This window comes from Schistocerca americana, unplaced genomic scaffold (genome assembly GCF_021461395.2).
Source record: "Schistocerca americana isolate TAMUIC-IGC-003095 unplaced genomic scaffold, iqSchAmer2.1 HiC_scaffold_18, whole genome shotgun sequence".
Lineage (NCBI taxonomy): Eukaryota > Metazoa > Arthropoda > Insecta > Orthoptera > Acrididae > Schistocerca > Schistocerca americana.
The window spans coordinates 11729216-11750504 of record NW_025725884.1 but is presented as its reverse complement, the minus strand read 5'-3'; the positions used below and the strand labels follow the sequence as shown (position 1 = coordinate 11750504).

General features: G+C 41.0%; 1 protein-coding gene across 1 annotated transcript; it reads right to left on the bottom strand.

Moving 5' to 3' along the window:
* Nucleotides 1-5333: 5333 nt before the first annotated feature.
* Nucleotides 5334-14446, bottom strand: LOC124572280 (proline-rich protein HaeIII subfamily 1-like). The gene is made up of 2 exons (XM_047131127.1): nt 14049-14446; nt 5334-5352 (listed from the first exon to the last, which is right to left on the bottom strand). The coding sequence occupies exons 1-2, from the start codon at nt 14444-14446 to the stop codon at nt 5334-5336; spliced, it is 417 nt and encodes a 138-aa protein (XP_046987083.1).
* Between the last annotated feature and the right edge of the window lie 6843 nt (nt 14447-21289).

Here is a 21289-nt window from a genome sequence, read left to right as displayed (position 1 = left end):
ATGTTTTTAACTTTAAACTTAGTAATATCGTGGTTTCACTTGATGTTTTAATTCCGGATGTACTCCAGGTCCCTTTGGATCCAGATGATCTGTAACTCAAAAGCTTTTTTGGGAAGCACATTTCAAAGTATGCCATAAAAGTGGAAGCAAATGTATTGTAAGCATCTTTTGTGTTTGTTTGTGCCAAGACCTCTGGCCAAACTGCATTTTTAACATTATTTTTGAACTGATTACAATTTTCAGTAGAGAAAAATCGTTTGTACTCCTTTTTATTTTCCCCTCCTTGGGAGTTGCAGTGAGATTAAAGGTTAGTGCATTATGATCTGATAATCCTATATTCACATTTGTAACTGCAACTTCATGTGTGACCACATTTGAGAAGATGTTATTTATTAGGCTTTCACTGGAATCTGTTGTTCTAGTGGGAGCTGATACGTGGGGAAACAAGTTGAAGCTTTTAGTATGTCTAAAAACTTGTATTTTACTGAACTCTGGACCAATAGATTAATATTAAAGTCACCACAAAGAATTATGGCAGAGTTCTCATTTGAGAAAAATGTCTAGCATTTCTTCCAAATTCTTAAGAGAGACTTCAGTATCTCCAGATGGTGATCTGCAAATTGCTGCAACAATTACTTTCTTTTCTATGATTAATGGTTTAGCCTCATATCTTAACTTAAATTTAAGCTTGGGATTTAGATAAATGCATACACCACCACCTTTGACATTTTGCCTATAGTACTGACTGGCAAGTTTATAATATGTGTGACCAAAAGGACTTAAACTATATCTGTACATTGTATAAGGCTCAGTCACAACTTCTGTGCATGTCTATGACAGGTGGGGTGGGCAGCCTATCAAGTTAGGCTGTGGTCTCCTGATCTCACATTTTGTGCTCGCTTACTCAGTTGTGCAGGACTCTGACACTTGTCTCACTCCTCTGTCAACACAGCTTCCCTTTCATGTCGTTTGTCCCCTAACACTGCAGTCAGGTGTCATGTGGTGTAATTATTTAATACAATGATGTATTATATTCTGTACCTTATCTTCTATACTTCTTCTCAAACTCTGTTATAATTACTTTAAAATTCAAAATTGATGCCTTTGACGCATCACATTTATATAAATAACTTACTATGTCACTTTTGACTTAACAAATTATTTATTCCCTTCATCATCACACTCATGAACTACACTAAAAGATCACCTTCATTCAGTATAAAAGAGACACTCACAATAATTTTGAAGGTTCCTCTTCTGTGTCTCACAACATACATCAGTTGTTGAAATAACTCCCTCGGCAGCCTATTGCTTTACAGGACAGTGTGGTGACCCCACAGAATACTTATTTTAACACATGTAGTTTGGCACCCAAAGCTGCTGCGATAGCTGTACAGTGCTGAAGGTGCATATTGTCCCCTGATGTAAGTCACCACACACAAAATAGAAATAACACTAATGAACAATATCTGTACGTTTATGTTTGACATGTTGTTTTCTATTGCTCTTTTCATAATGTGTACACAAAACTTCTTTCAAAATGGCATTCATTGATAAGAAGTCATTGATATGTGCATCTCTCCTCTGGAGTGGTACATACAAGCACAGTCTGTGAACATGGTGCCCAGTGAACACAGTCCAAAGTTTTTTAAATTTTTTTTCCTATATGCCATGAATGTGGATTTCTTTTTGTAACTATGGCTTCTGAGATTGGTTATAGCCTCAGTACATCATTGTCCATGATAAAATACGCAAATTTACCCTCAATCGCAGCCATAATTTAAGAGCATGTCACTAAAGTGAACATAAAGTACTTGAAAGATGTTTTCTCTCTGTGTGTACAATAGTATCCAGTGGAGAACAACAGCGGCTACGGTCACCAGAGGCTGGACCCAGTACTGCAGGTGCAGCGAAGTCACCTGGTGAGTAAGAGTAAGAGCCCACTGTGGCAGGCTTACATTCCTGCTCTGTACACTAGAGAATCAAATGTATCTGGACACCTATTAGTGGACATTAAGATTTTGTGTTCTCCTTTGAGGACTTGAACTCTTCTGGGGACACTTTGACATTTCGAAATCTCTGTGGGTGGATGCCATCCCATTCTTCCTAGATAGCTGATACCAGACAAGGTAGAAATATTGGACACAGGGTATGGAGTGAAAATGCCATTTATAACTAATCCCTAAGACGATCCATTGCTTTCAGGTTGGAACATCGGCAGGCAAGCCTTCTTCAGGAATGCCACTGGTTATAAGCCTTTGCCTAACAATGCTGATCCATGAGAGGTACAAGTGTTGAGCTGATCAAATCGGTCGTTGTCTGTGAATTGTTCCTCTGCTGTGTATTGTACACAATACTGTCAAATATGTACTTACCCTTCTGCATTTATCATATCCTGAAGTACAATAAGGGGAGAACAAGTTAAAGAGGAGAAATTGCATATTGTTACACTGCCTGCTCTGCACTGCATTGTTGGCAGTAGAGGTAATGGCAGGTAATGTTGACTTTGTAGTCACCACATCCAAATTCTTCCGTCAGACACCCCACAGAGTATAGCACTGTTTGTCACTCCAAATCTCGTTTCCACTCATCCACTCAACAGCAGTCATGGGTTTTTATGCTACAGTCAGTGTGACTTTATGTTGAACAGAAATGTTGTTTCCAGAAGCTGCTCAGCCACTGTAACCAGTTTTTCTAACTCCCTGTACACAGCCATTTCCTTAGCGGGCTCCTAGCTGCACTTCAAAACTGAAGAGTGACTGCAGCAGCTAACTGCAAGCTGGTTTTTACTATTTCCTACCACAATGATAGAAGCACTTGTCCATCAGCATACTGTGTGTGCCTGGACTTCATGTAGCATTGGTTGTTCCTTCACATTTTCACTTAACTGTCACATCGCTGACAGCTGACTTGGGCAAGTTTGGAAGGGCTGAAATTCATCCCTGTGTTAATTATTCAGGTGTAATGCAAAGAAAAGTCCATGTTCAGTGTACTCAGATCCCTGACTGATGAATTCTGCTTACAAAACAGTATTACCTGCCACTTCCTATAATATGTATGATGGCAGTATCTGTTGCCGAAAGAACAATTGCCATGGATAACCATGCAGCTTTGCTAGAAATGAAATGATGATTAAATGGATGGAGCGTCTGCCATGTAAGCAGGAGATCCCGGGTTTGAGTCCCGGTCGGGCCACACATTTTCAACATTTCCCCAATGAAGTACATCACCGCCTGTTTGCAGCTAGGGTGTCCATTTAATTATCATTTCACTTCCTATAATAGTTGCTCCACCTCTCATTGAATTAAAATGCTCAGTTGCACGTTACATAAGGGTGCCCAGGTATTTTGATTGGATAGTGGGTTTATAGTTCTTATCTATGTGATTTCTGCAACCCCTTAGTCAGTCCACCATACACAATTTAATTAGAATCCAGAAATCACAATATATTTTATTATATTTATGTTTTTGAATATTGAGGACTTTGATTTGGGGCGAGTATTTACTGACTTACAGAAATACAAAGTTTACCTATATAGCTGTGGAAATATGTGTGCTGAGAATTACAGGGAGGGAAAAGGAAACAGAAAAATGGACAGGGAACAGGCAGGAGTAGGAGACGTAGTGGGGAGGTAGTGGAGATGAGTGACAAATGTAGTGATGGAGTGAGTGACAGATAGGATAAGACAATTACATGCTCCTATCCTAGAGAGGTGAGTGGGGGGAACATTGAGGTGACAGTCTGGTGAGAGGCATTGAGTGGATATCAGGCTACATGGACTACAAGCTGCAATGCCTGTAGCTTGAGACCAGAATACCAGGAGAAGCCAGGGAAGAGGCTTAATCAAACAGTGGTACTCCAATGAATGAATGAATGAATGAATGAATGATGTGAGTAGAAGAAACAGAGGATGATTTGTATTTCAAAACTGAACCTTTTTGTACAACCTATTATGGTAGTAACTTAAATGGAAATATTTGGGTGTGAATCTAGTTTATAAATGGTCATAGCTGATGCGTTCAGTACTACCATAAGTTATTTGATACTAACATTTTCAGGGGCTCCCTTAACCTTTCTGTGGTCAGTCAGACATAAAGGTCCTGCCAAAATGTTTGTTTCAGAATCTGCATAACCATAGGAATGTCCCATTTCATTGTGTACTGTGATCTGTTGTTCAGTTTATGTACAATTAGAACCCAGAAGCTGACAGGTGATGCTAGAATGTGTTTTTTTCTTTGTTGGTACAGAAGTGAGTACAGTATGTTTTGTAGAAGGAGCTTCCTATCTTTGGCTTAATTGTGGATGGCAAAGACAGTGTAGATATTATTTATCTTTGTTACATTATTTGCTAGGTATATACTATTTGACATGTATTTTCACTGATAACCCATTCTTGAAGAAAACTGATGTCTGTGTCTTGTAACTAAAATTAATGCATGTCTTTATTAATGAAAATCATATCAAAATCGTGACTGTAGTTGGAAATCTACCACCACAAATGTACAGATACTGTTCTCTTGATGTACTGTTTTTCTTCTTTCTCATGAGATAGTGTACTGGAGACATTTGTTTTCTTTTCCTTATTTTGTCTTGAATGTCTCAATAGTTTCTTGGAATTAATTGTTTACAATTATTTATGGAGCTGTCTTTTGAATTACGGGGAGGGTGGTTATGAAGAATACAGTCAGCAGAAATAAGGTTTCTATGATCTACTTTATAACATATGAAAGCTGATCACCTCTGAAATGAAGGTGCTGGGAGTGTATAGTAGAGTGAAAACAACTGAAGCATGTGGGATGAATGTGTCAATGCTTTTGGAGAGAATGGCTGATAATACAGTATCACTTCCTCTTCACTAGATTTGTCTCTGGTGCCAGTACCTTTGTTCATAAAATATTTCCCATCAAGACTTTCACTACAGTTTGATCCCAGACCAATCTGTTCATCTTTCTGCCTCACCTCTCTACAGGGAGTCCAGCAGGGAGCTGCCTTGCCCCATCTGCCACCCACACTCGTGGTCATATGTCCCACCTAATGTGGATGATCCATGCACAAGGAGAGAGATGTGCTCAGGTAGCCATGAACATTAGAACTTCATTGCAACACAGAAGGCACATGATAATGTTGGGCAAGTGAAACAGCTTCCTAGTGCAAGCAACATAAAAATACTCCTGATATGCTGTAAGGTTGTCACTAATATGAGCTAAGCTGAGCACTGCAAGCTGCACTGATGATGTCCTAGATTCCAATGTTGCTGTGCTCAGAGGAAAAGTCTTGACTGTAACAGCAGCCAAAAGTATGAACTGTCATCCCCATGGAGGAGATTGCAGTGTCAACCATGAGGCACACACCTGGAAGAAAAATACAGAAATTGGGCCAAGACATCAGTAAGGAGGTATGATGATGTGGAATGGTGCAGGCAGAAAGATACCAGGATGAAAGAAAGAAGTGCCACAAGGCATTTGAACACGGAGCAAAACCATTCAAACACTATGCAGAAGCACTTGAACACAGAGATGAAGGCTACCTAATGGATGACAAGACACTGGTAAAAAGCTTCCAGAGACAAAAAAGGAATTATAAAAGCACTAGAAGAGAGATGTTCCTGAGTGGACAAGAGGAAGAGTGTTTCATTGTGGCACAGATGGTACATGCCAACATGAAGCAAATGAAACAACTTTCTGATGAAGGCAAGGAAGAGAATGCCCTGATGCATGAAAAGATTGCCACTAATATGAAAACTATTCTTGAAGCTTCCAGTTGAGCACTCTGTCTGTAACAACTGACAAACACTGCTGTAGGTAGCACTGGCAATGCCAATATTGTGGGCCGCATTCTTATTAATATAGTCATGCATTCCAAAGTAGATAGTTGATGTCGAGTCTGGAACTTGGGTTGGCTAGTGAGCCACTGCACATTCCCCTACAAAGGCTATGTAGTGGAGAAATACTGTTAAGTTGTCCAGTGTCGCATGGCTCCAGGGTGGAAACCGTGCAGTGGCTGTCATTGGCAAGATCCGCTGCACTGAGGGTGAGTTTCAGTTTCAAGCCTGTTCAGATGCCAGCAACTGACATACCTCTGTTCTGTGGCATAAGGCAGAATTGTAAAACACCAGCCAGATGCTACTCCATCCACTTCCACCTCATTCCTATTATGTCTCCTAATCCATCCTGTTCCCATACGCATCAGATTTTCTTTCTGTCTCACCTCTACAAAAAATCCACCTGAGAAATAATCTGCCTCACCTGCCACTCATTCTCCTCACTACTTGTACCCATCTGTAAGTAAAGAAAGGAGTGTTACATTGAATGTGTTTGATGTGGCATTATTACTGCACAAACAGCAAAAATGTGGTAAGTGATAAACATTTTTGCTATTACTTTCTGTGGGGTATCTGTGAGAGAAATTCATGATAATTTAAAATTATGGTGAAGTTTTCTGCAAAACACTAAGTGCTCTCATTGCCAAATACTGGATGAATATAATGTCGGTACATGAATGCAAGTAGTGAAGGTGCATAAACAAGCTTACACACAGTTCCTAAATGTTAAACGTGACACTGTGTTTACTGTGTAACATAAGATTGTATGTTTTATTAAGCAGATTTTAAAATTTGATCAATAATTATGTGAAATGATGACAATAAACATTTATTTGTCCCTGCCAGTCTTCAGATAGCAAGCGTGCAACCGGAATAAAGTTCTGGCTTTCTGGAACTCGGTAATATTGATGGTTGTTTATAATTGAGTAGATTAGATGCTCAATTATACACTGATCCGTACTTTTTCTAAAAGATAGAAACAATTGATTCTGTTCTTTATCAGGTCATGTTGAAACACACTTAGTTTATCACTAGTTTGTTTTACTTGTGCAGATAAAGTATTTTTTATATTAACACGCAAATTCTTTTTTTGTCAATCAGGCCCTGCTGAGGAGGAAGGCACGCGCCCCATCGCTCAGGTGAGTGAAAGTAGTGGATGCACGTATGAGACTGGCAGAGCAAGTGTGATTTTCACCAGTAGCATATAAAGTTTGGTTCTGTGGCATGTAATGAACCCCACACTGCTTCCTGTCCTCCTCCCAGGGTGAGGACATATTTCATCAGCTCAGGGCTTTGAACCGTTAAAATACTTCCTCCTATTCTGAGCTACTCTGCACACTACCAACTTGCTTAATCAAATAAACTCCTTTATTAATATCCTATTCATCTCCATTTCAGTCTCATTGCATCTCCCATGGCAGTCTGTTTCCTGACATCACAAACTTTGCAACTTCTTTAGCACTGTTAACTGAAATGCTATCTCAAGTCTAAATTACCTGCTAAATGAACCAAAAAATATCTGAAAGACCACTCATATACTGGCTCTTAATTTAAAACAAGTAACTCTCTTTAATTATTAATGTCAAGTCATGTGTCATTGGTTAGTGTACAGAATCTTACTGACAGCTCGACTTCATCTTCGTTCTCCTGATGTAATGGCAGTTGTCATGATGCTGACAGTTCTAGGGGGAAGGCACATTGCTGAACAAGAATGAGACAGCAAGGAATAAACCCATGGACTGGTTGTTTGTGTTGCCATCATCATTTGTGAAAGTGGCATGGCTGGACCATGTAAAATTTGGGGATTCGTGTGGATGCTGATAACCACGCCATTGAGTGCCCCCTAACCAGGTATCATCATCATCATGATAGAATAAAACACTGAAATCATCATGAACTGTGAAGAACGATAAACTAATTATCGTTATCCCACCCTGCAGATACGCTGCATCAATTTCCACTAGATTTTGTGTGTTGTGGTTGGCAGGTGTTACTAGAGGAGGCCAAAATGCATGCGTTTTAACTCACGCAGGCTGGCGTGAGGTCTGGAACAGGACAAGGAAATTAGAATTTAGAAAAACTGACTTAGCTGGTGGAATACTTAACTTTAATCCATTAATGATGAACGTCTGTCTTGATGGTACATGATTCACAATATCAATAGTAACTGATATGGGCCCCTTGCTAGGTTGTAGCAAATGAGGTAGCTGAAGGCTATGCTAAACTATCGTCTCGGCAAATGAGAGCGTATTTTGTCAGTGAACCATCACTACAAAGACGGTTGTACAGCTGGGGCGAGTGCTAGGAAGTCTCTCTAGACCTGCCGTGTGGTGGCGCTCGGTCTGCAATCACTGATAGTGGCGACACGCGGGTCCGACGTATACTACCGGACCGCGGCCGATTTAAAGGCTACCACCTAGCAAGTGTGGTGTCTGGCGGTGACACCACATTATGCACAACAGAGAAGGGTATAAAAGTTTAAAGCCATCATTTGAATTAAAAAAAAATAATAATCACTTTGTGGTGGTGACCATTGTTCATCGGTACTATAGACATTGTGAGATGTACACCTTTACCAAAGCGATGTGTTACACCATAGTTGATACTCATTAAACATGACAATAAATATTCCTTAAAATTGACACTTATCACTTACTGTTGTCTAAAATGCTTACTGATTGCAGTTGGGAACTGAGATTTCTCCATTTTTGAGCAAATATCACAAACACAAATGACAGGTACTCGCAATTGCAAACACATTTCAAAGTACCTTTCTAGAATGATATCAGACTCATTCTCCTTCATACATTCATGGCCTATCCAACTTCCTAAACTCTTCTGAAAATACTTTCCTGCTTGTGAAATAACTACCAAGTAAACTACTTTGAGAGGTATACTTGTCATAGTGTTTGTTATGTTTGACAAGTGTTGATTAGTAATTCAATAAAACTACCTTAGTGTACTTAAGCACGTGCATCACAAATTGTGCAGTGTGATTTCAAAGTAACTGTTTAGTTACTTTTGTCATTAGGGATTTGCTTTCAGTAACATTAATATAGGTCTCTGGTATATTAAACAGAATTGAATGATCATTCTTGTGATCTTTCAGATCTTGCATTGACTTACTTGCCAGCTCCCATGACCATGGCAAACAGTCCTTTATCCAGTAAGTGGTTTCTTTTTCATACATCTTGTTGTTTAGGACCAATATGTGGCACAAATCATAAAGGTCAGGAATGTGTCAGATAAAATAAAATGTTTAAGAAACCAAAAAAGAGGAGCCATAAGTTTATGTAAATGCAGTCAAGAATGTAACACAGGAATGGCCGCTGAGGTGCCACCTCTCCATCTCTTTCCTCCTCCTCCTTCTTCCTAATCATGACATTATTCCAATGGAATATTAGTGGCCTTCAATCCAAAAAGATGACTTGCAGCTGCTCTTGGAATCGCAGCCTCTGCTAGTTCTCTGCCTGCAGGAAACAAAATTGCATCCTCCTGACTGATTTGAGCTTTTGTATTTCTTCCCAGTCTGCTTTGACTCCCTCTCTCCAAAGATGGCATTCCATATCGTAGGAGGAGAGAGGGGAGTCATGCTGCTCATATGGAAGGACGTTCAAAGTCAACATTTCTCCCTGACTACCCAGCTTGAAGCTATTCCTGTCTGTGTTTTACATTCCTCTCCTGAACTTTTCCATATGTACTGTTTACATCCCTCAGTCATTCCGTGTCATGGACACTCTTCATCCAGCTTACTGGCCAACTCCCTCACCCCTTTCTGCTGCTCATTGACTGTAATGCACACCATTCTCTTTGGAAATCTCCCAGAACCTGACAGAGAGGTGCCCTCTAGGCTGAACTTCTGTCACCTTAACCTAATTTGCCTTATCGTGGGAGTACCCATCTTCCTTTTAACTACATGCACTCCTACCCATATCTGGAAATCTCCTGCACTGCCCAATTTGCCCATCATCTCATCACTGTCTCTAGTACGTACTCGAGCAACCATTTACCATTTGCTATCCATTTTCTGACTCCTACCCCACATATATGCACACCCAAATGGCAACTTTCTAGGGATGACTAGAGATTTACTGTTCCCTGGCACCCTTTGAGTAACATAATTTCTCCAGTTGTGATGGCCAGGTAGAGTATCTTACAAATGCCATCATTACCACCACACAATATTCCATTCTCGCCCTTCATCTTTACTGTGCCATGTCCCAGTGCCTTGATTGACTGAGCTGTGTTGTGACTCAACTCACTTGCAGAGATGTGTTCTCCATGTTTTTAACCATCATTCTATGATGGCAAACTGCATTCATTATGAACAGTTGCATGCACAGTGTCGTTGCACCCTTCAGGATAGCAAAAATCTAGCTAGATTTCCTTAACTAGTTCTTCTAACAGTTCCACTACCTCATCTGTTGTATGGGCCCTGCAGGACCAAGATCCATTGGGCTGCTATTCTGCGGAGATTTCAAGCTCCACCCACTATCATTCTGCCTTCCTCCACCAGAAACAAGTGGAGGAGGCTTGGGTAGTACCCTTATTTTGACAGATTAGCGAGTGCTACAAGCTGCCTTTAGTATGAGGGGGCGAGAACTTGCTCTCACTTCCTATCGATCCTCCAACACAGTGCTGGACGATGTTTGCATTCAGATGTTCCTAAACCTTTCTTTTGTGGGCAAGCACTTGCTCTTTCTTATGTACAACTGCATCTGGGCAGAGGGCGCCGTTTGCCAGATGCCAGCATAAAGACACTGTCATTCCCATACCCATACCCAAGCCCAGTACGGAAAAATACCTTCCTTCTAGTTACTGCCCCATTTCTCCCACAAGCTGTGTTTGCAAACTGATGAAACATGTAATTCATGCCTGGCTGGTATAGTGACTAGAGTGTGGCAATTCACTGACCACTGTACTGTGCCGATTTTGATCAGGCCGTCCTGCAGCTGACCATCTCATCACTTTGTCAACGTGTGTCGCGAATGGTTTTCTGTGGATATATCAGACACTGCCAGTGTTTTTAAATTTGCAGAATGCCTGAAACACCTTCTGAAGGATGGGTATTCTTGATCTCTCTACATGTGGCACTTCTGAGGCCACATGCCCCATGTCCTTCAGGTATTTTTAAAGTATTGATTTTTCAAGGAATGTTGGTACTGCCTTGTCAGACACCTTTACCAGGAAGTTGGTGTGCCTCAGGGTACTGTTTTGAGTGTGACCCTCTTTGCTATTGCCTTTAACCTTATTATGTCCTGTCTCCTGCAGGTCATCTCCAGCAATCTACTGTTGCTCACTTCTACCCTGTTACCCTCCCACACCTTGTCCCAGCCTCCTCCTTACCCCCACGTGATTGCCTGTTTAATCATGTGCAACTGCTCGCAGCCTGGCTTCAGCTGCCAGAGAGTGTGATCACGTGTGTGAGAGTTGCATTTGCGTGAGTATGTGAGTGTATGTTATCTATATATAACAGAGGCCTTGTTCACTGAGAGCTCACTTTCTTACAGTTTTTTTTCTTTTTTTTTTTTTTGTCGTGCCTGTGTGCTTTCCATGGTATTGTTAAATTCATTTCTGAAGAATTGTGATGGCTCGAGGCATTGAGGTGCTGAGGTAGGGGTCAGTGTACACTCATCAGCAAACAAACAATTGTGCCATATTAGACAAAAGCCTGGAAAGATCAGACCATTTGGCAATAGTGCCATAAAAACCAGACCAGGGATTGATCTCGGGGAGATGAGTGTCATTGGTGTGGTAAATGTGAGGTGTCTGATACTAACTCAGTATTCATGCTAGTGATCGCTTACTTAACTGCATAGGTTATGGACCTGACTCTTGGAAGGTTCAAATCACTGACATAAGCACACTCTTAGCCTTAGTATATTTATTGGCATTCAGATTCTAAGTGCTCACTGTCTACCATTCAAGCAACTAAGAATGGAAGACCAGTTTTACCAACAAGTTTTTTGTTTTCCACTGCCACTCATATTCTTCATTTTGCAGCTTGAAAATATATCTCTGCATGATTTAGAATGAAGGTTATGGCCTCAAAATTACCTGCTCTTCCCAAATCCATTCTCCATGGTGAAATGATAGAAGCATTGCACGGTAACTTGAAGGTGCAGAGTTCAAAGCTACACATTTCCATTTTTTAATTGTTTTTGCAAATTCACTAGAAAGAGAGACAGATTTTTTTGACATTTATGCAAATAATGGAATTGTGTGTCTGAGTAATGAAATAGCTGCTCTTGTTGTGTATGTGCTTCACTCTGTTTCAGATACATTTATTAAACTACCTGTAGCTAAAGTCATGAAAGTTATAATGTTTTATGATAGAGAAAATAACCAACAACAAAAGCAACATTTGAGGAGCTCTTCTCAAAAGACAGAATGAAACATGATACCTTTAACAGTTCATGATAAGAAATATTACACACTACTACAACCACACTTAATACTTACCATCCTTAAATGTTTAAAGCAGGGGTTAAAATTTCCCAGAGTACTTTGACAAAGTGTGAACAAATAATGATGTACTTTTGCACCTACATACAGCCATTAAAGCTCTAATGAATGGGCAGGCAGCATTATCAAATTAGTTATCAACATTACTGGGTCAGTTACTTGTCAGAGAATATTAACTATAATCTATTAGATCTATTATGAACTACCAGAAAAAAGAATGCCAACAATTAAGCTTCCAGATGCATTTGAACTTGGATGCGGCATCTTAAGTACTCACTTATGTGCCTTTACTGATGTAGATGTAGAATGGGTGCCAAGTTTGATATAATTATTTGAACACAAACCAGACCTCATGGCAAAGAATAGAAACAGTAAAACTAATGATTCACAGTATCATCCAGTTGCAGGCCTAGGTAAGCAAAGTGTTGCAACAAAACATTTGATCATATTCCATCAGATCTCATCTGTCACATGTGCCAAACTATAACTTCACTTTCCATTACAGTGCTTGTGTATAGTCCAGCACAATATCAACATTGTGAAGTGCGCTTCCACAAACATTTTTACAGCAAAAAGAGATCAAATTTCTTCACGGGGTTTACAATACTATTCAGGTTTTCATCACACAATGTTATTCTTGTATGGGAGTCCTAGTGTACTGCATATCGTGCTTGAAAACGGGAACAGGGAGAAGGGGAAGATGATGGCGAGGTGAGTTGCAGTCTTGTGTTAGACCATCATAGCAACAATAGTTGCGGGCACAGATCAGTGGAAGATGTCATGGAAGGCCTTAGAACATCACTGAGACCCTAATTACAAGTAACAGACATAAGAAATAAATGAATACACCTTTGGTTGTCGTTACTCATGCCCTGGCTCCAACTCAAACCATTAATGTTTGCTTGACTGTGATATTCCTCTGGTGCTGCTTGTGAGTGGATGACTGTAACTGAGGTATTGTCAGAGGTGTTAGTCATCAGAAATGGCATATTAGTCCAATGCTGATTTCTCTCTTGTCATGCTGATAAATGGCAAAAATGTTTAAGGAAATTTTGTTCAAATATGTGGCCTGTCCTCAGTGTAAGCTGTGCAAGGTTAAGCAAACGTCTGCAGTATGCAGATGATTTGGCTTTCCATCCATGCTTGTCACATATCTGGCAGAGTCGTGAATTTCTATGTATCCTGTGTTGACATGACAAATATTGAGGGGTAGTAACGTGCATTTTTAAAGCTATACAAATTCACCCCAAGGGTGACTATGGGAGTGGAAGTTGCCTGAGTATTGGGAACTTTGGATAAAATATCAACCTGTGTGATTGATGAATCTTTGGAATGTCAGAAGTCTACCCCTACTGTAAACAGAATTTTAAAAAATTTTGTTGAAGGAGGCACTATCAGCAGAATGCCTGGCTCAAGATACTGAGCACACAGCAGGATAACACATAGCTTGCCTGTAAGAGCCAACTAATCCCTCCCCTAGATACGAAGCAGTTGTAGTGAGTGACCAACTTCCCAGTTCCAATGATGCAGTTAGTTGAGGGCCAAGGAAAGCTGTACTGCACGCACTATGATCCACTATAAAACAGGAACTCAGTGAGGAAATGTTACACTGGCTGGCAGCCACAGAGCTACATCTGAATGCAATGTGAAAAAATGTATTTTTTCACAGATAAGTTGTCTTACCAAGACCAAACAGTAGTTTAGCAGCCGTGAGGGTCCAGACATAATGGCAAATAAGTGGTGACAACAGGTAGTACTAGCCGATTGTCGGTTTCCCCCGCCGGGGGCGTCGGTTTCCCCCGCCGGGGGCGTCGGTTTCCCCCGCCGGGGGCGTCGGTTTCCCCCGCCGGGGGCGTCGGTTTCCCCCGCCGGGGGCGTCGGTTTCCCCCGCCGGGGGCGTCGGTTTCCCCCGCCGGGGGCGTCGGTTTCCCCCGCCGGGGGCGTCGGTTTCCCCCGCCGGGGGCGTCGGTTTCCCCCGCCGGGGGCGTCGGTTTCCCCCGCCGGGGGCGTCGGTTTCCCCCGCCGGGGGCGTCGGTTTCCCCCGCCGGGGGCGTCGGTTTCCCCCGCCGGGGGCGTCGGTTTCCCCCGCCGGGGGCGTCGGTTTCCCCCGCCGGGGGCGTCGGTTTCCCCCGCCTCAGTAGCAGTCCGTATGCCCACATTTTTAAGAAAGTGGTGCTGCATTTAGTGTGAATGCTATATTGTGGAGGGGAATTCATGCTACAGGAGTAATATTCACTTTTGTATAGGTCTGCTCATTCAACTGCAGCTGTCCAAGATAGACATTAATGTAATGGACTGGCTGTGAGAGACTGCTCACTTGAACACAATGGAAATTATGTGTGTGTAAGTAGCACGAACACACAGAGAACTGGCTGTGAAACACACCATTTATAGCTGATGCTCTTTTGGACTGGTTTTTTTGAAGCCTCGGTGGGGTTGTTTCTTCTGACAAATGGGTCCAATGCCTCACAGATTCAGTGCCAGGGTGCATGACTGAAGTCGGAAATAGAGGCATTCTGGATAAAATGTTATGGACTGAGAACATTTTACATTCTTTCCTTGTTCTTCTGTGCAGTGTTCTGCCAGTGAGAGCCAGCACAAAATCTCTTGGTGACAGAAAAATATCAAAGATGAGAGAAGGAAATTTGAGCTAGTTCTAGTTGGCATTATCCTTGTACCTGAAATAAATTTATTTTAATTTAATATTTTGAGTATTACATTCTCTTTACTTGCTCTCTGCCTACATACATGAAATGAATAAACCAAGAGTGCCCCTTTTTAGGGCTATTTTTTGTTATGTCAAATTCATTTCTCTCCCACTCTATTGCCACCCATCAGCCTCGGCCAAAAATGTGCAAAATACATCTCTCTCTCTCTCTCTCTCTCTCTCTCTCTCTCTCTCTCTCTCTCTCTCTCTCTCTCTCTCTCTCTCTCTCACACACACACACACACACACACACACACACACACACACACACACAGGCAAATTACAAATTGGAAAGTCTCTCATGACCAAATAAGAAAACAGGGCAGTAGGATAATTTGTAGTTTCTAAATGGTGTTTGTATATAGAAATTGGTCTGTATGCTGCATTTATTTGATGGAGTACATGTGTTTCCTCATGCTGTATGTAGAATAAGAAACAATATGACATTTAATTTCTGTTGGACAAAACGTGTTTATTTCTTGTCTGAATCCTGGGCTACAGCAATGAACTTTGTCCACAGATTGTTCTACCTTCATGTAATGGAGGAAAAATGCAACTGTGGACACTGCATCATGTAATTTCCCCATGCATCCTCCACAGCCTGACTAAACACAGCTTTGTTAGAGGCCATCTGATCTCGACTGTCGGTCATTTGTCCCAATCAGTGCTACCTAACAATAGCAAGACCGTGCACTCAATTTGCTTACTAAATCACAATCTGTCTTACATCACTGCACCCTTCAGTAAGAGTGATAGATTTGGTGAGTGGGAAGTAACTATACTGCCACTCATCTCAGACATTTCATACTTGCAGAACTGCAGTGCGAAAGGTGGGAGGTAGGGTGGGTGGGAGGGAGGTAGGAGGGAAGTCAGTATGGAACTGATGTAGCAGAAAATCAGTTTGTAAAGTAAACACCACTTGGTGTTAGGCTCATACTCACCCAATTTATGGACTGCAGTTGTTCTTGTTGTTGTTATTGTCAGTCCGAATGGGGTTTGATGCAGTTCTCCACTCTGGTCTACCTTGTGCAAGCATCCTTGGCTCTCTGTAACCATTATTAAATTCATTATCATGTGTTTAAATCTGGTAGGAGGCATACAGTAATGATTGTAACACAGTACCACGTGGAATGACTTCAGTGCAGTCACCACCAGCAACTTCTGTGCAAATGACTGGTCACAGAATTCCTGTGCAAATGACTGGTCAGAGAATTCTGTACTGCCTTCACAGAGTGAATAAAAGTACTTCTTTCTCATGAGGTACTGCAGTGCTGGAAGTTAAGCCACATCCTGTTAGCAACTGACACAAGCTGAGTGGACCAAAATCCATTTAGTTCACTTTCAGAGGACTAATTCCAGACCACTGCTGTAGCCCCTCAATGAGCTATGGACATTTGTGGCCGTGTTTAGTCAGATGTTTTTACCTATTTTTCCACTTTTTGTTTCCATTTTAATTTCTTGTATTTCCTTTGTTTTGACTGCCATTGGGACCCTAGTTGTTGGGCTGCCCCAGTCCAATTATGCTCTTACTCAAGTCACTACTCGACAAAAAATTCTTATTTGCAGTTTCCTCTTTATTGGATGTGTTCACATTAGTCACATTGTGTTGCTGCTGTCATAATATCAGCTTCCATCCCTGTTAGCCATGACCACAGAGATATGCATGGCCAAAATACAAAGTTGCTTCAAAATTGTCCACAGCAACTGCTCTAACAGCTTCCCAATTAAATGTTCGAGTATACCAAAATGGGATAATGATGCATTGCCTGTAGTTCTGTCAAACTGTGCTCTTACAGATTACTTTAAAGACTTCAGTTTTGAAATTTCCTTTCCCCTCCAAGTGATGTAGGACTTGCCTTATGCATGTCAAGGAATCCAAATTTGCACTGCAGTTGGATTTTGTGTAAATGTTACATTAGTTTCTTGTAAAAGTTGTAACAGCAGTCCCTGACAGGAATGGCTGATGTTAAGTCATCAGTACTGAGTACCACACTTGTTGATGATAGTTTTGTTGGTTAAGCTGTGTATCCAAATTGGCATATAGTTCCTTTAGTTGCTGGATATAAAATTTTCCAATTGTTTAAACTCCCACACCTTTATGCTGGTTCTTCATGCTGTCATTGTTGCTCTCTGCAGTGTTGCTATGAACATGTGCTAGGCTGTTACAGTATTTGTGATTTATGATGCCATATATCATTGCTACCAATGTCACATAGTACACTTCAAGACACCTACACTATCTTCTTTGTAAATTAGATATACTTTTCTGCATATCACCTTAACACTGTCCACAGTATGAAGTGGCTTCCACTAGTCATTCACTATGAAACACACAAGTCTCACTTGTTCTGTGTGTACAGGTACAAATCAGTGAGGCTGATACACTGATGCCAGTTGCCACCGATGCATTTTTACAGGAGAATGCCATCAATAGCGATTTGGATGCCTACAGTGCTATATTTCAATCACATTGCAGTCTGCTGTAGCAGTGTGAACAACAAGAGCTATTCAGTGTAGTTTGGGGGCTAACTGAGCATGTGCTAATAAACACAAAATACATAGAAAATAACTATCCAAACCCTAACCAACAATGTACCTTGAACAAACTGCTTGCATCTGTAAGAAGCTCCCTAACAGGGTAGTGTGACTCAATTGAAATGAAAACTTATGTGCTGGCCACGCATGTTAAGTATCTGTGGGCATACCCTCGACACATTAAACCTCCTTACCACTGGGGCAGCTATTAGCATGTTGGAATCCAAAATATGAACTTTGATGAAGAATTACTCTAACACAACAACACTCTGGAACAGGTTAGTACACCCCTAAATAGAAAAAGCTCATAAAATCATAATGTATTGTTGAGGCCAGTGTCCTCCAGTTTTGTAGGTATGCAGTCATTACAGTACTTGCAGATAGTTTAAAGTGTTTCGATCAGGATTCTCGGTATTCATGTGGCCTTTATGGCTTCCTATCAACATCACACTACTAATACAAAAGAAAGTGAGTCACATAGTTGTAAGCAGCCACAACTCTGCTACACTACATGGCATGTCATTTGCGACGTGTGCTACGTGAACTGCTGTGGCTCATCACTTTGGGATCTGCTGGTTCTCAGTAACTTGAAATCCAATGGAGACACTATCAGAATTGTACATGACATAATTTCTCTATCTCCTAACTGTGACAATCTGTAATTTTATAATGGTCTGTTATTCCTTTCCCCTTTCATGAGGGGTGTTCATTCCAGCAAACTAAGCTGTACCATTATTTCGGTCACTGGCAGTGTCCTTACACCAGCCTCCAAACACCAATGTTGCCTTGCTTTTTGTGGGCACCTTTGTCCTTCTCTGTGACAGTGGCTGTATATGGCAGCTGTAATGAATTCAGACAATTAAAATTAAAATATTTTGTGGTTCTTCACTTGGATCATTATGCAGTTTTCATCAATCTCACTTTTATAAAATTCCACATGTATGTACATGCCACAGCACCTGATTCCTTATCTCCATCACTATTTTAATTTAGCAACTTCTTGACATTAAAATGAGCATGTGCAGTGAGAAGACAACCACTGCCACATATCAAGATGTTTGATTTACACTCAAATTCTGTTGATGTAAAGTTATTCAGCTTCTTAATATTTTTACAGATGCCGCAGAAGTTGAGGATGGAGGAGCTGTTGGCAGGTGAGATATTTGCTTTCTTCAGTAGCTTAATTACACATTAAAGTTACGACTTTAATATTTTATTATGTGGTACTTTATTTTTCATCTTTTTCTTTGACATTAATATTCCATTGGTGGTGTGCTAAATAATTTTTGTGAAACAGTTTTTAAAAACTCTATACTATAACTTAACACTGGATGTTAATTATGTCATACATAATTCATACTGAAAATTGGCGGTGTTATTGTAACTACGAAAGATTGGTTACAAACGTGCAGTTGCATTGAAAATGTGTACTGTGGTAAATTGTGAGGGAAATGTGGTCAAAGAGGAAAAAGACAAATTTTTAAGTACCAAATTGACATTTAGAAATTTGTCATTGTAATGTTAAGCAAACATTACAAATAGGCACACTACGATAAGTAGTAATGAATTTTGCCACCTGACTGATGTGTGAAATAGCCTGACCCATCTGGGTGCCACAGTTACTCTCAATCCCCCGCCTGCCAAGAGTGTTGTTGACTACCCGGTGACAACATGCTACTGAGTACAAGGTGGCTGACTTGTTGGTGGCTTCACAACTTGTGTACTGCATTCTCGAGACCCATCTCATACTCCTCTCGCCCCCTCTACTCCCATACCAGCTTCCCTAATTTGAAAATTTTGGAGTTCCCCTTAACTTAAGTTTCACAATCCTTCCCTCAGTACTAACCTGTACCTGTACCTGTACCTGTACCTGTACCTGTACCTGTACCTGTACCTGTACCTGTACCTGTACCTGTACCTGTACCTGTACCTGTACCTGTACCTGTACCTGTACCTGTACCTGTACCTGTACCTGTACCTGTACCTGTACCTGTACCTGTACCTGTACCTGTACCTGTACCTGTACCTGTACCTGTACCTGTACCTGTACCTGTACCTGTACCTGTACCTGTACCTGTACCTGTACCTGTACCTGTACCTGTACCTGTACCTGTACCTGTACCTGTACCTGTACCTGTACCTGTACCTGTACCTGTACCTGTACCTGTACCTGTACCTGTACCTGTACCTGTACCTGTACCTGTACCTGTACCTGTACCTCCTATGTTACACCCTCTGCCACCCCATCACCTCTATGACATTTGCATTAAATCTGTCCACCACAACTCCTCACGCAGTTGGCCTGCAGGTTTATGACAATTTATCTGGTTGGCAGAGGGACAGAACGCAACAATGTAATTCCTGGCTTAGCCTTTTACTGCTTATTTCCAGATTAACCCTTTCATGGCCAATCGAACGTCTTAGGCTGATGCATAACACTGTAGTGTTTCTTAAAAGTTAAGAAAGTCAGACTATACATACTGGAGACTTAAATCATCATAAATAATATAATTTGTTTCGCTGTTCACTTCAGTCTGTTGGGATAACTTTCTGGATCCACAACTGTAGAAATCATGTGGTTTTGTAGCAAAAAGCCATGTTCAAAGTGTATTTTCACTCCAAAGGAAGTATGTCAAGATCATTGAACAGAGAGCAGAGAAGATGAAACCTGAGGGTGCAAGATCAGATGAAAAGGGTGGGTGCAAAATGACTTCTCAACCCAGTTGTTCTATAGTGTTTGTTGCCAGTCTAGCAGAATGCTGGTGACTGTTACTGTGGAATAGCACCACTTCACACAGTCTTCCTGGATGTTTTTCTGGAACTATATCTGCAAGACGTCTGTTGTTGACAATAAATACCAACAGGAAAGTTTCACCTCATGCAAGCAACTCGTAGTACACCACATGGTCACCTACATCTAAATCTACATGATTACTCTGCAATTCACATTTAAGTGCTTGGCAAAGGGTTCATCCAACCACAATCATACTATCTCTCTACCATTCCACTCCTTAACAGCGCATGGCAAAAACGAACACCTAAACCTTTCTATTGGAGCTCTGATTTCTCTTATTTTATTTTGATGATCGTTCCTACCTATGTAGATTGGTCTCAACAAAATATTTTCGCTTTCAGAAGAGAAAGTTGGTGATTGAAAATTCATAAATAGATCTCGCCGCAATGAAAAACGTCTTTGTTTTAATGACTTCCATCCCAACTCGCATATGATATCTGCTATACTCTCTCCCCTATTACGTGATAATACAAAACGAGCTGCCCTTTTTTGCACCCTTTCGATGTCCTCCATCAATCCCACCTGGTAAGGCTCCCACACCCCGCAGCAATATTCTAACACCGGACCTCTGCACAATATCCATAACATTATCTTGTGTGGATGCTCAAATGTCTATGTGGCACTGCTGCTCTGTTTGGACTAAAGCATTCCTTTCCGTTCTTTCTCTTACATTAGCATAAAAACAAAATTTCTAGTCATCAGTAACAATACAGGTTAGAAATGGTCAGTGGTATTCACCCACTAATCAAGAACAAGCAAGAGGGTAATGTACATACGGCCAACCACTGATTTATATGGTTTGGCATGTGGTACCCGTATGATTTATTGTTGAACCTTCTCCTTTGTATTCAAATGCTGCACAGTGACGGAATGGTCATACTTCATCACATTTTCTGGTTCTTGAGTGCAATGATGTGCATCATCGTGGATTAATGCATCCAGACGATCTTCATCAAATGCTGAAGG

Bases quoted from the DNA above. Each gene is read 5' to 3' on its own strand.
- LOC124572280 (XM_047131127.1), bottom strand. From the start codon at position 14,446: ATGTGGGCATACGGACTGCTACTGAGGCGGGGGAAACCGACGCCCCCG.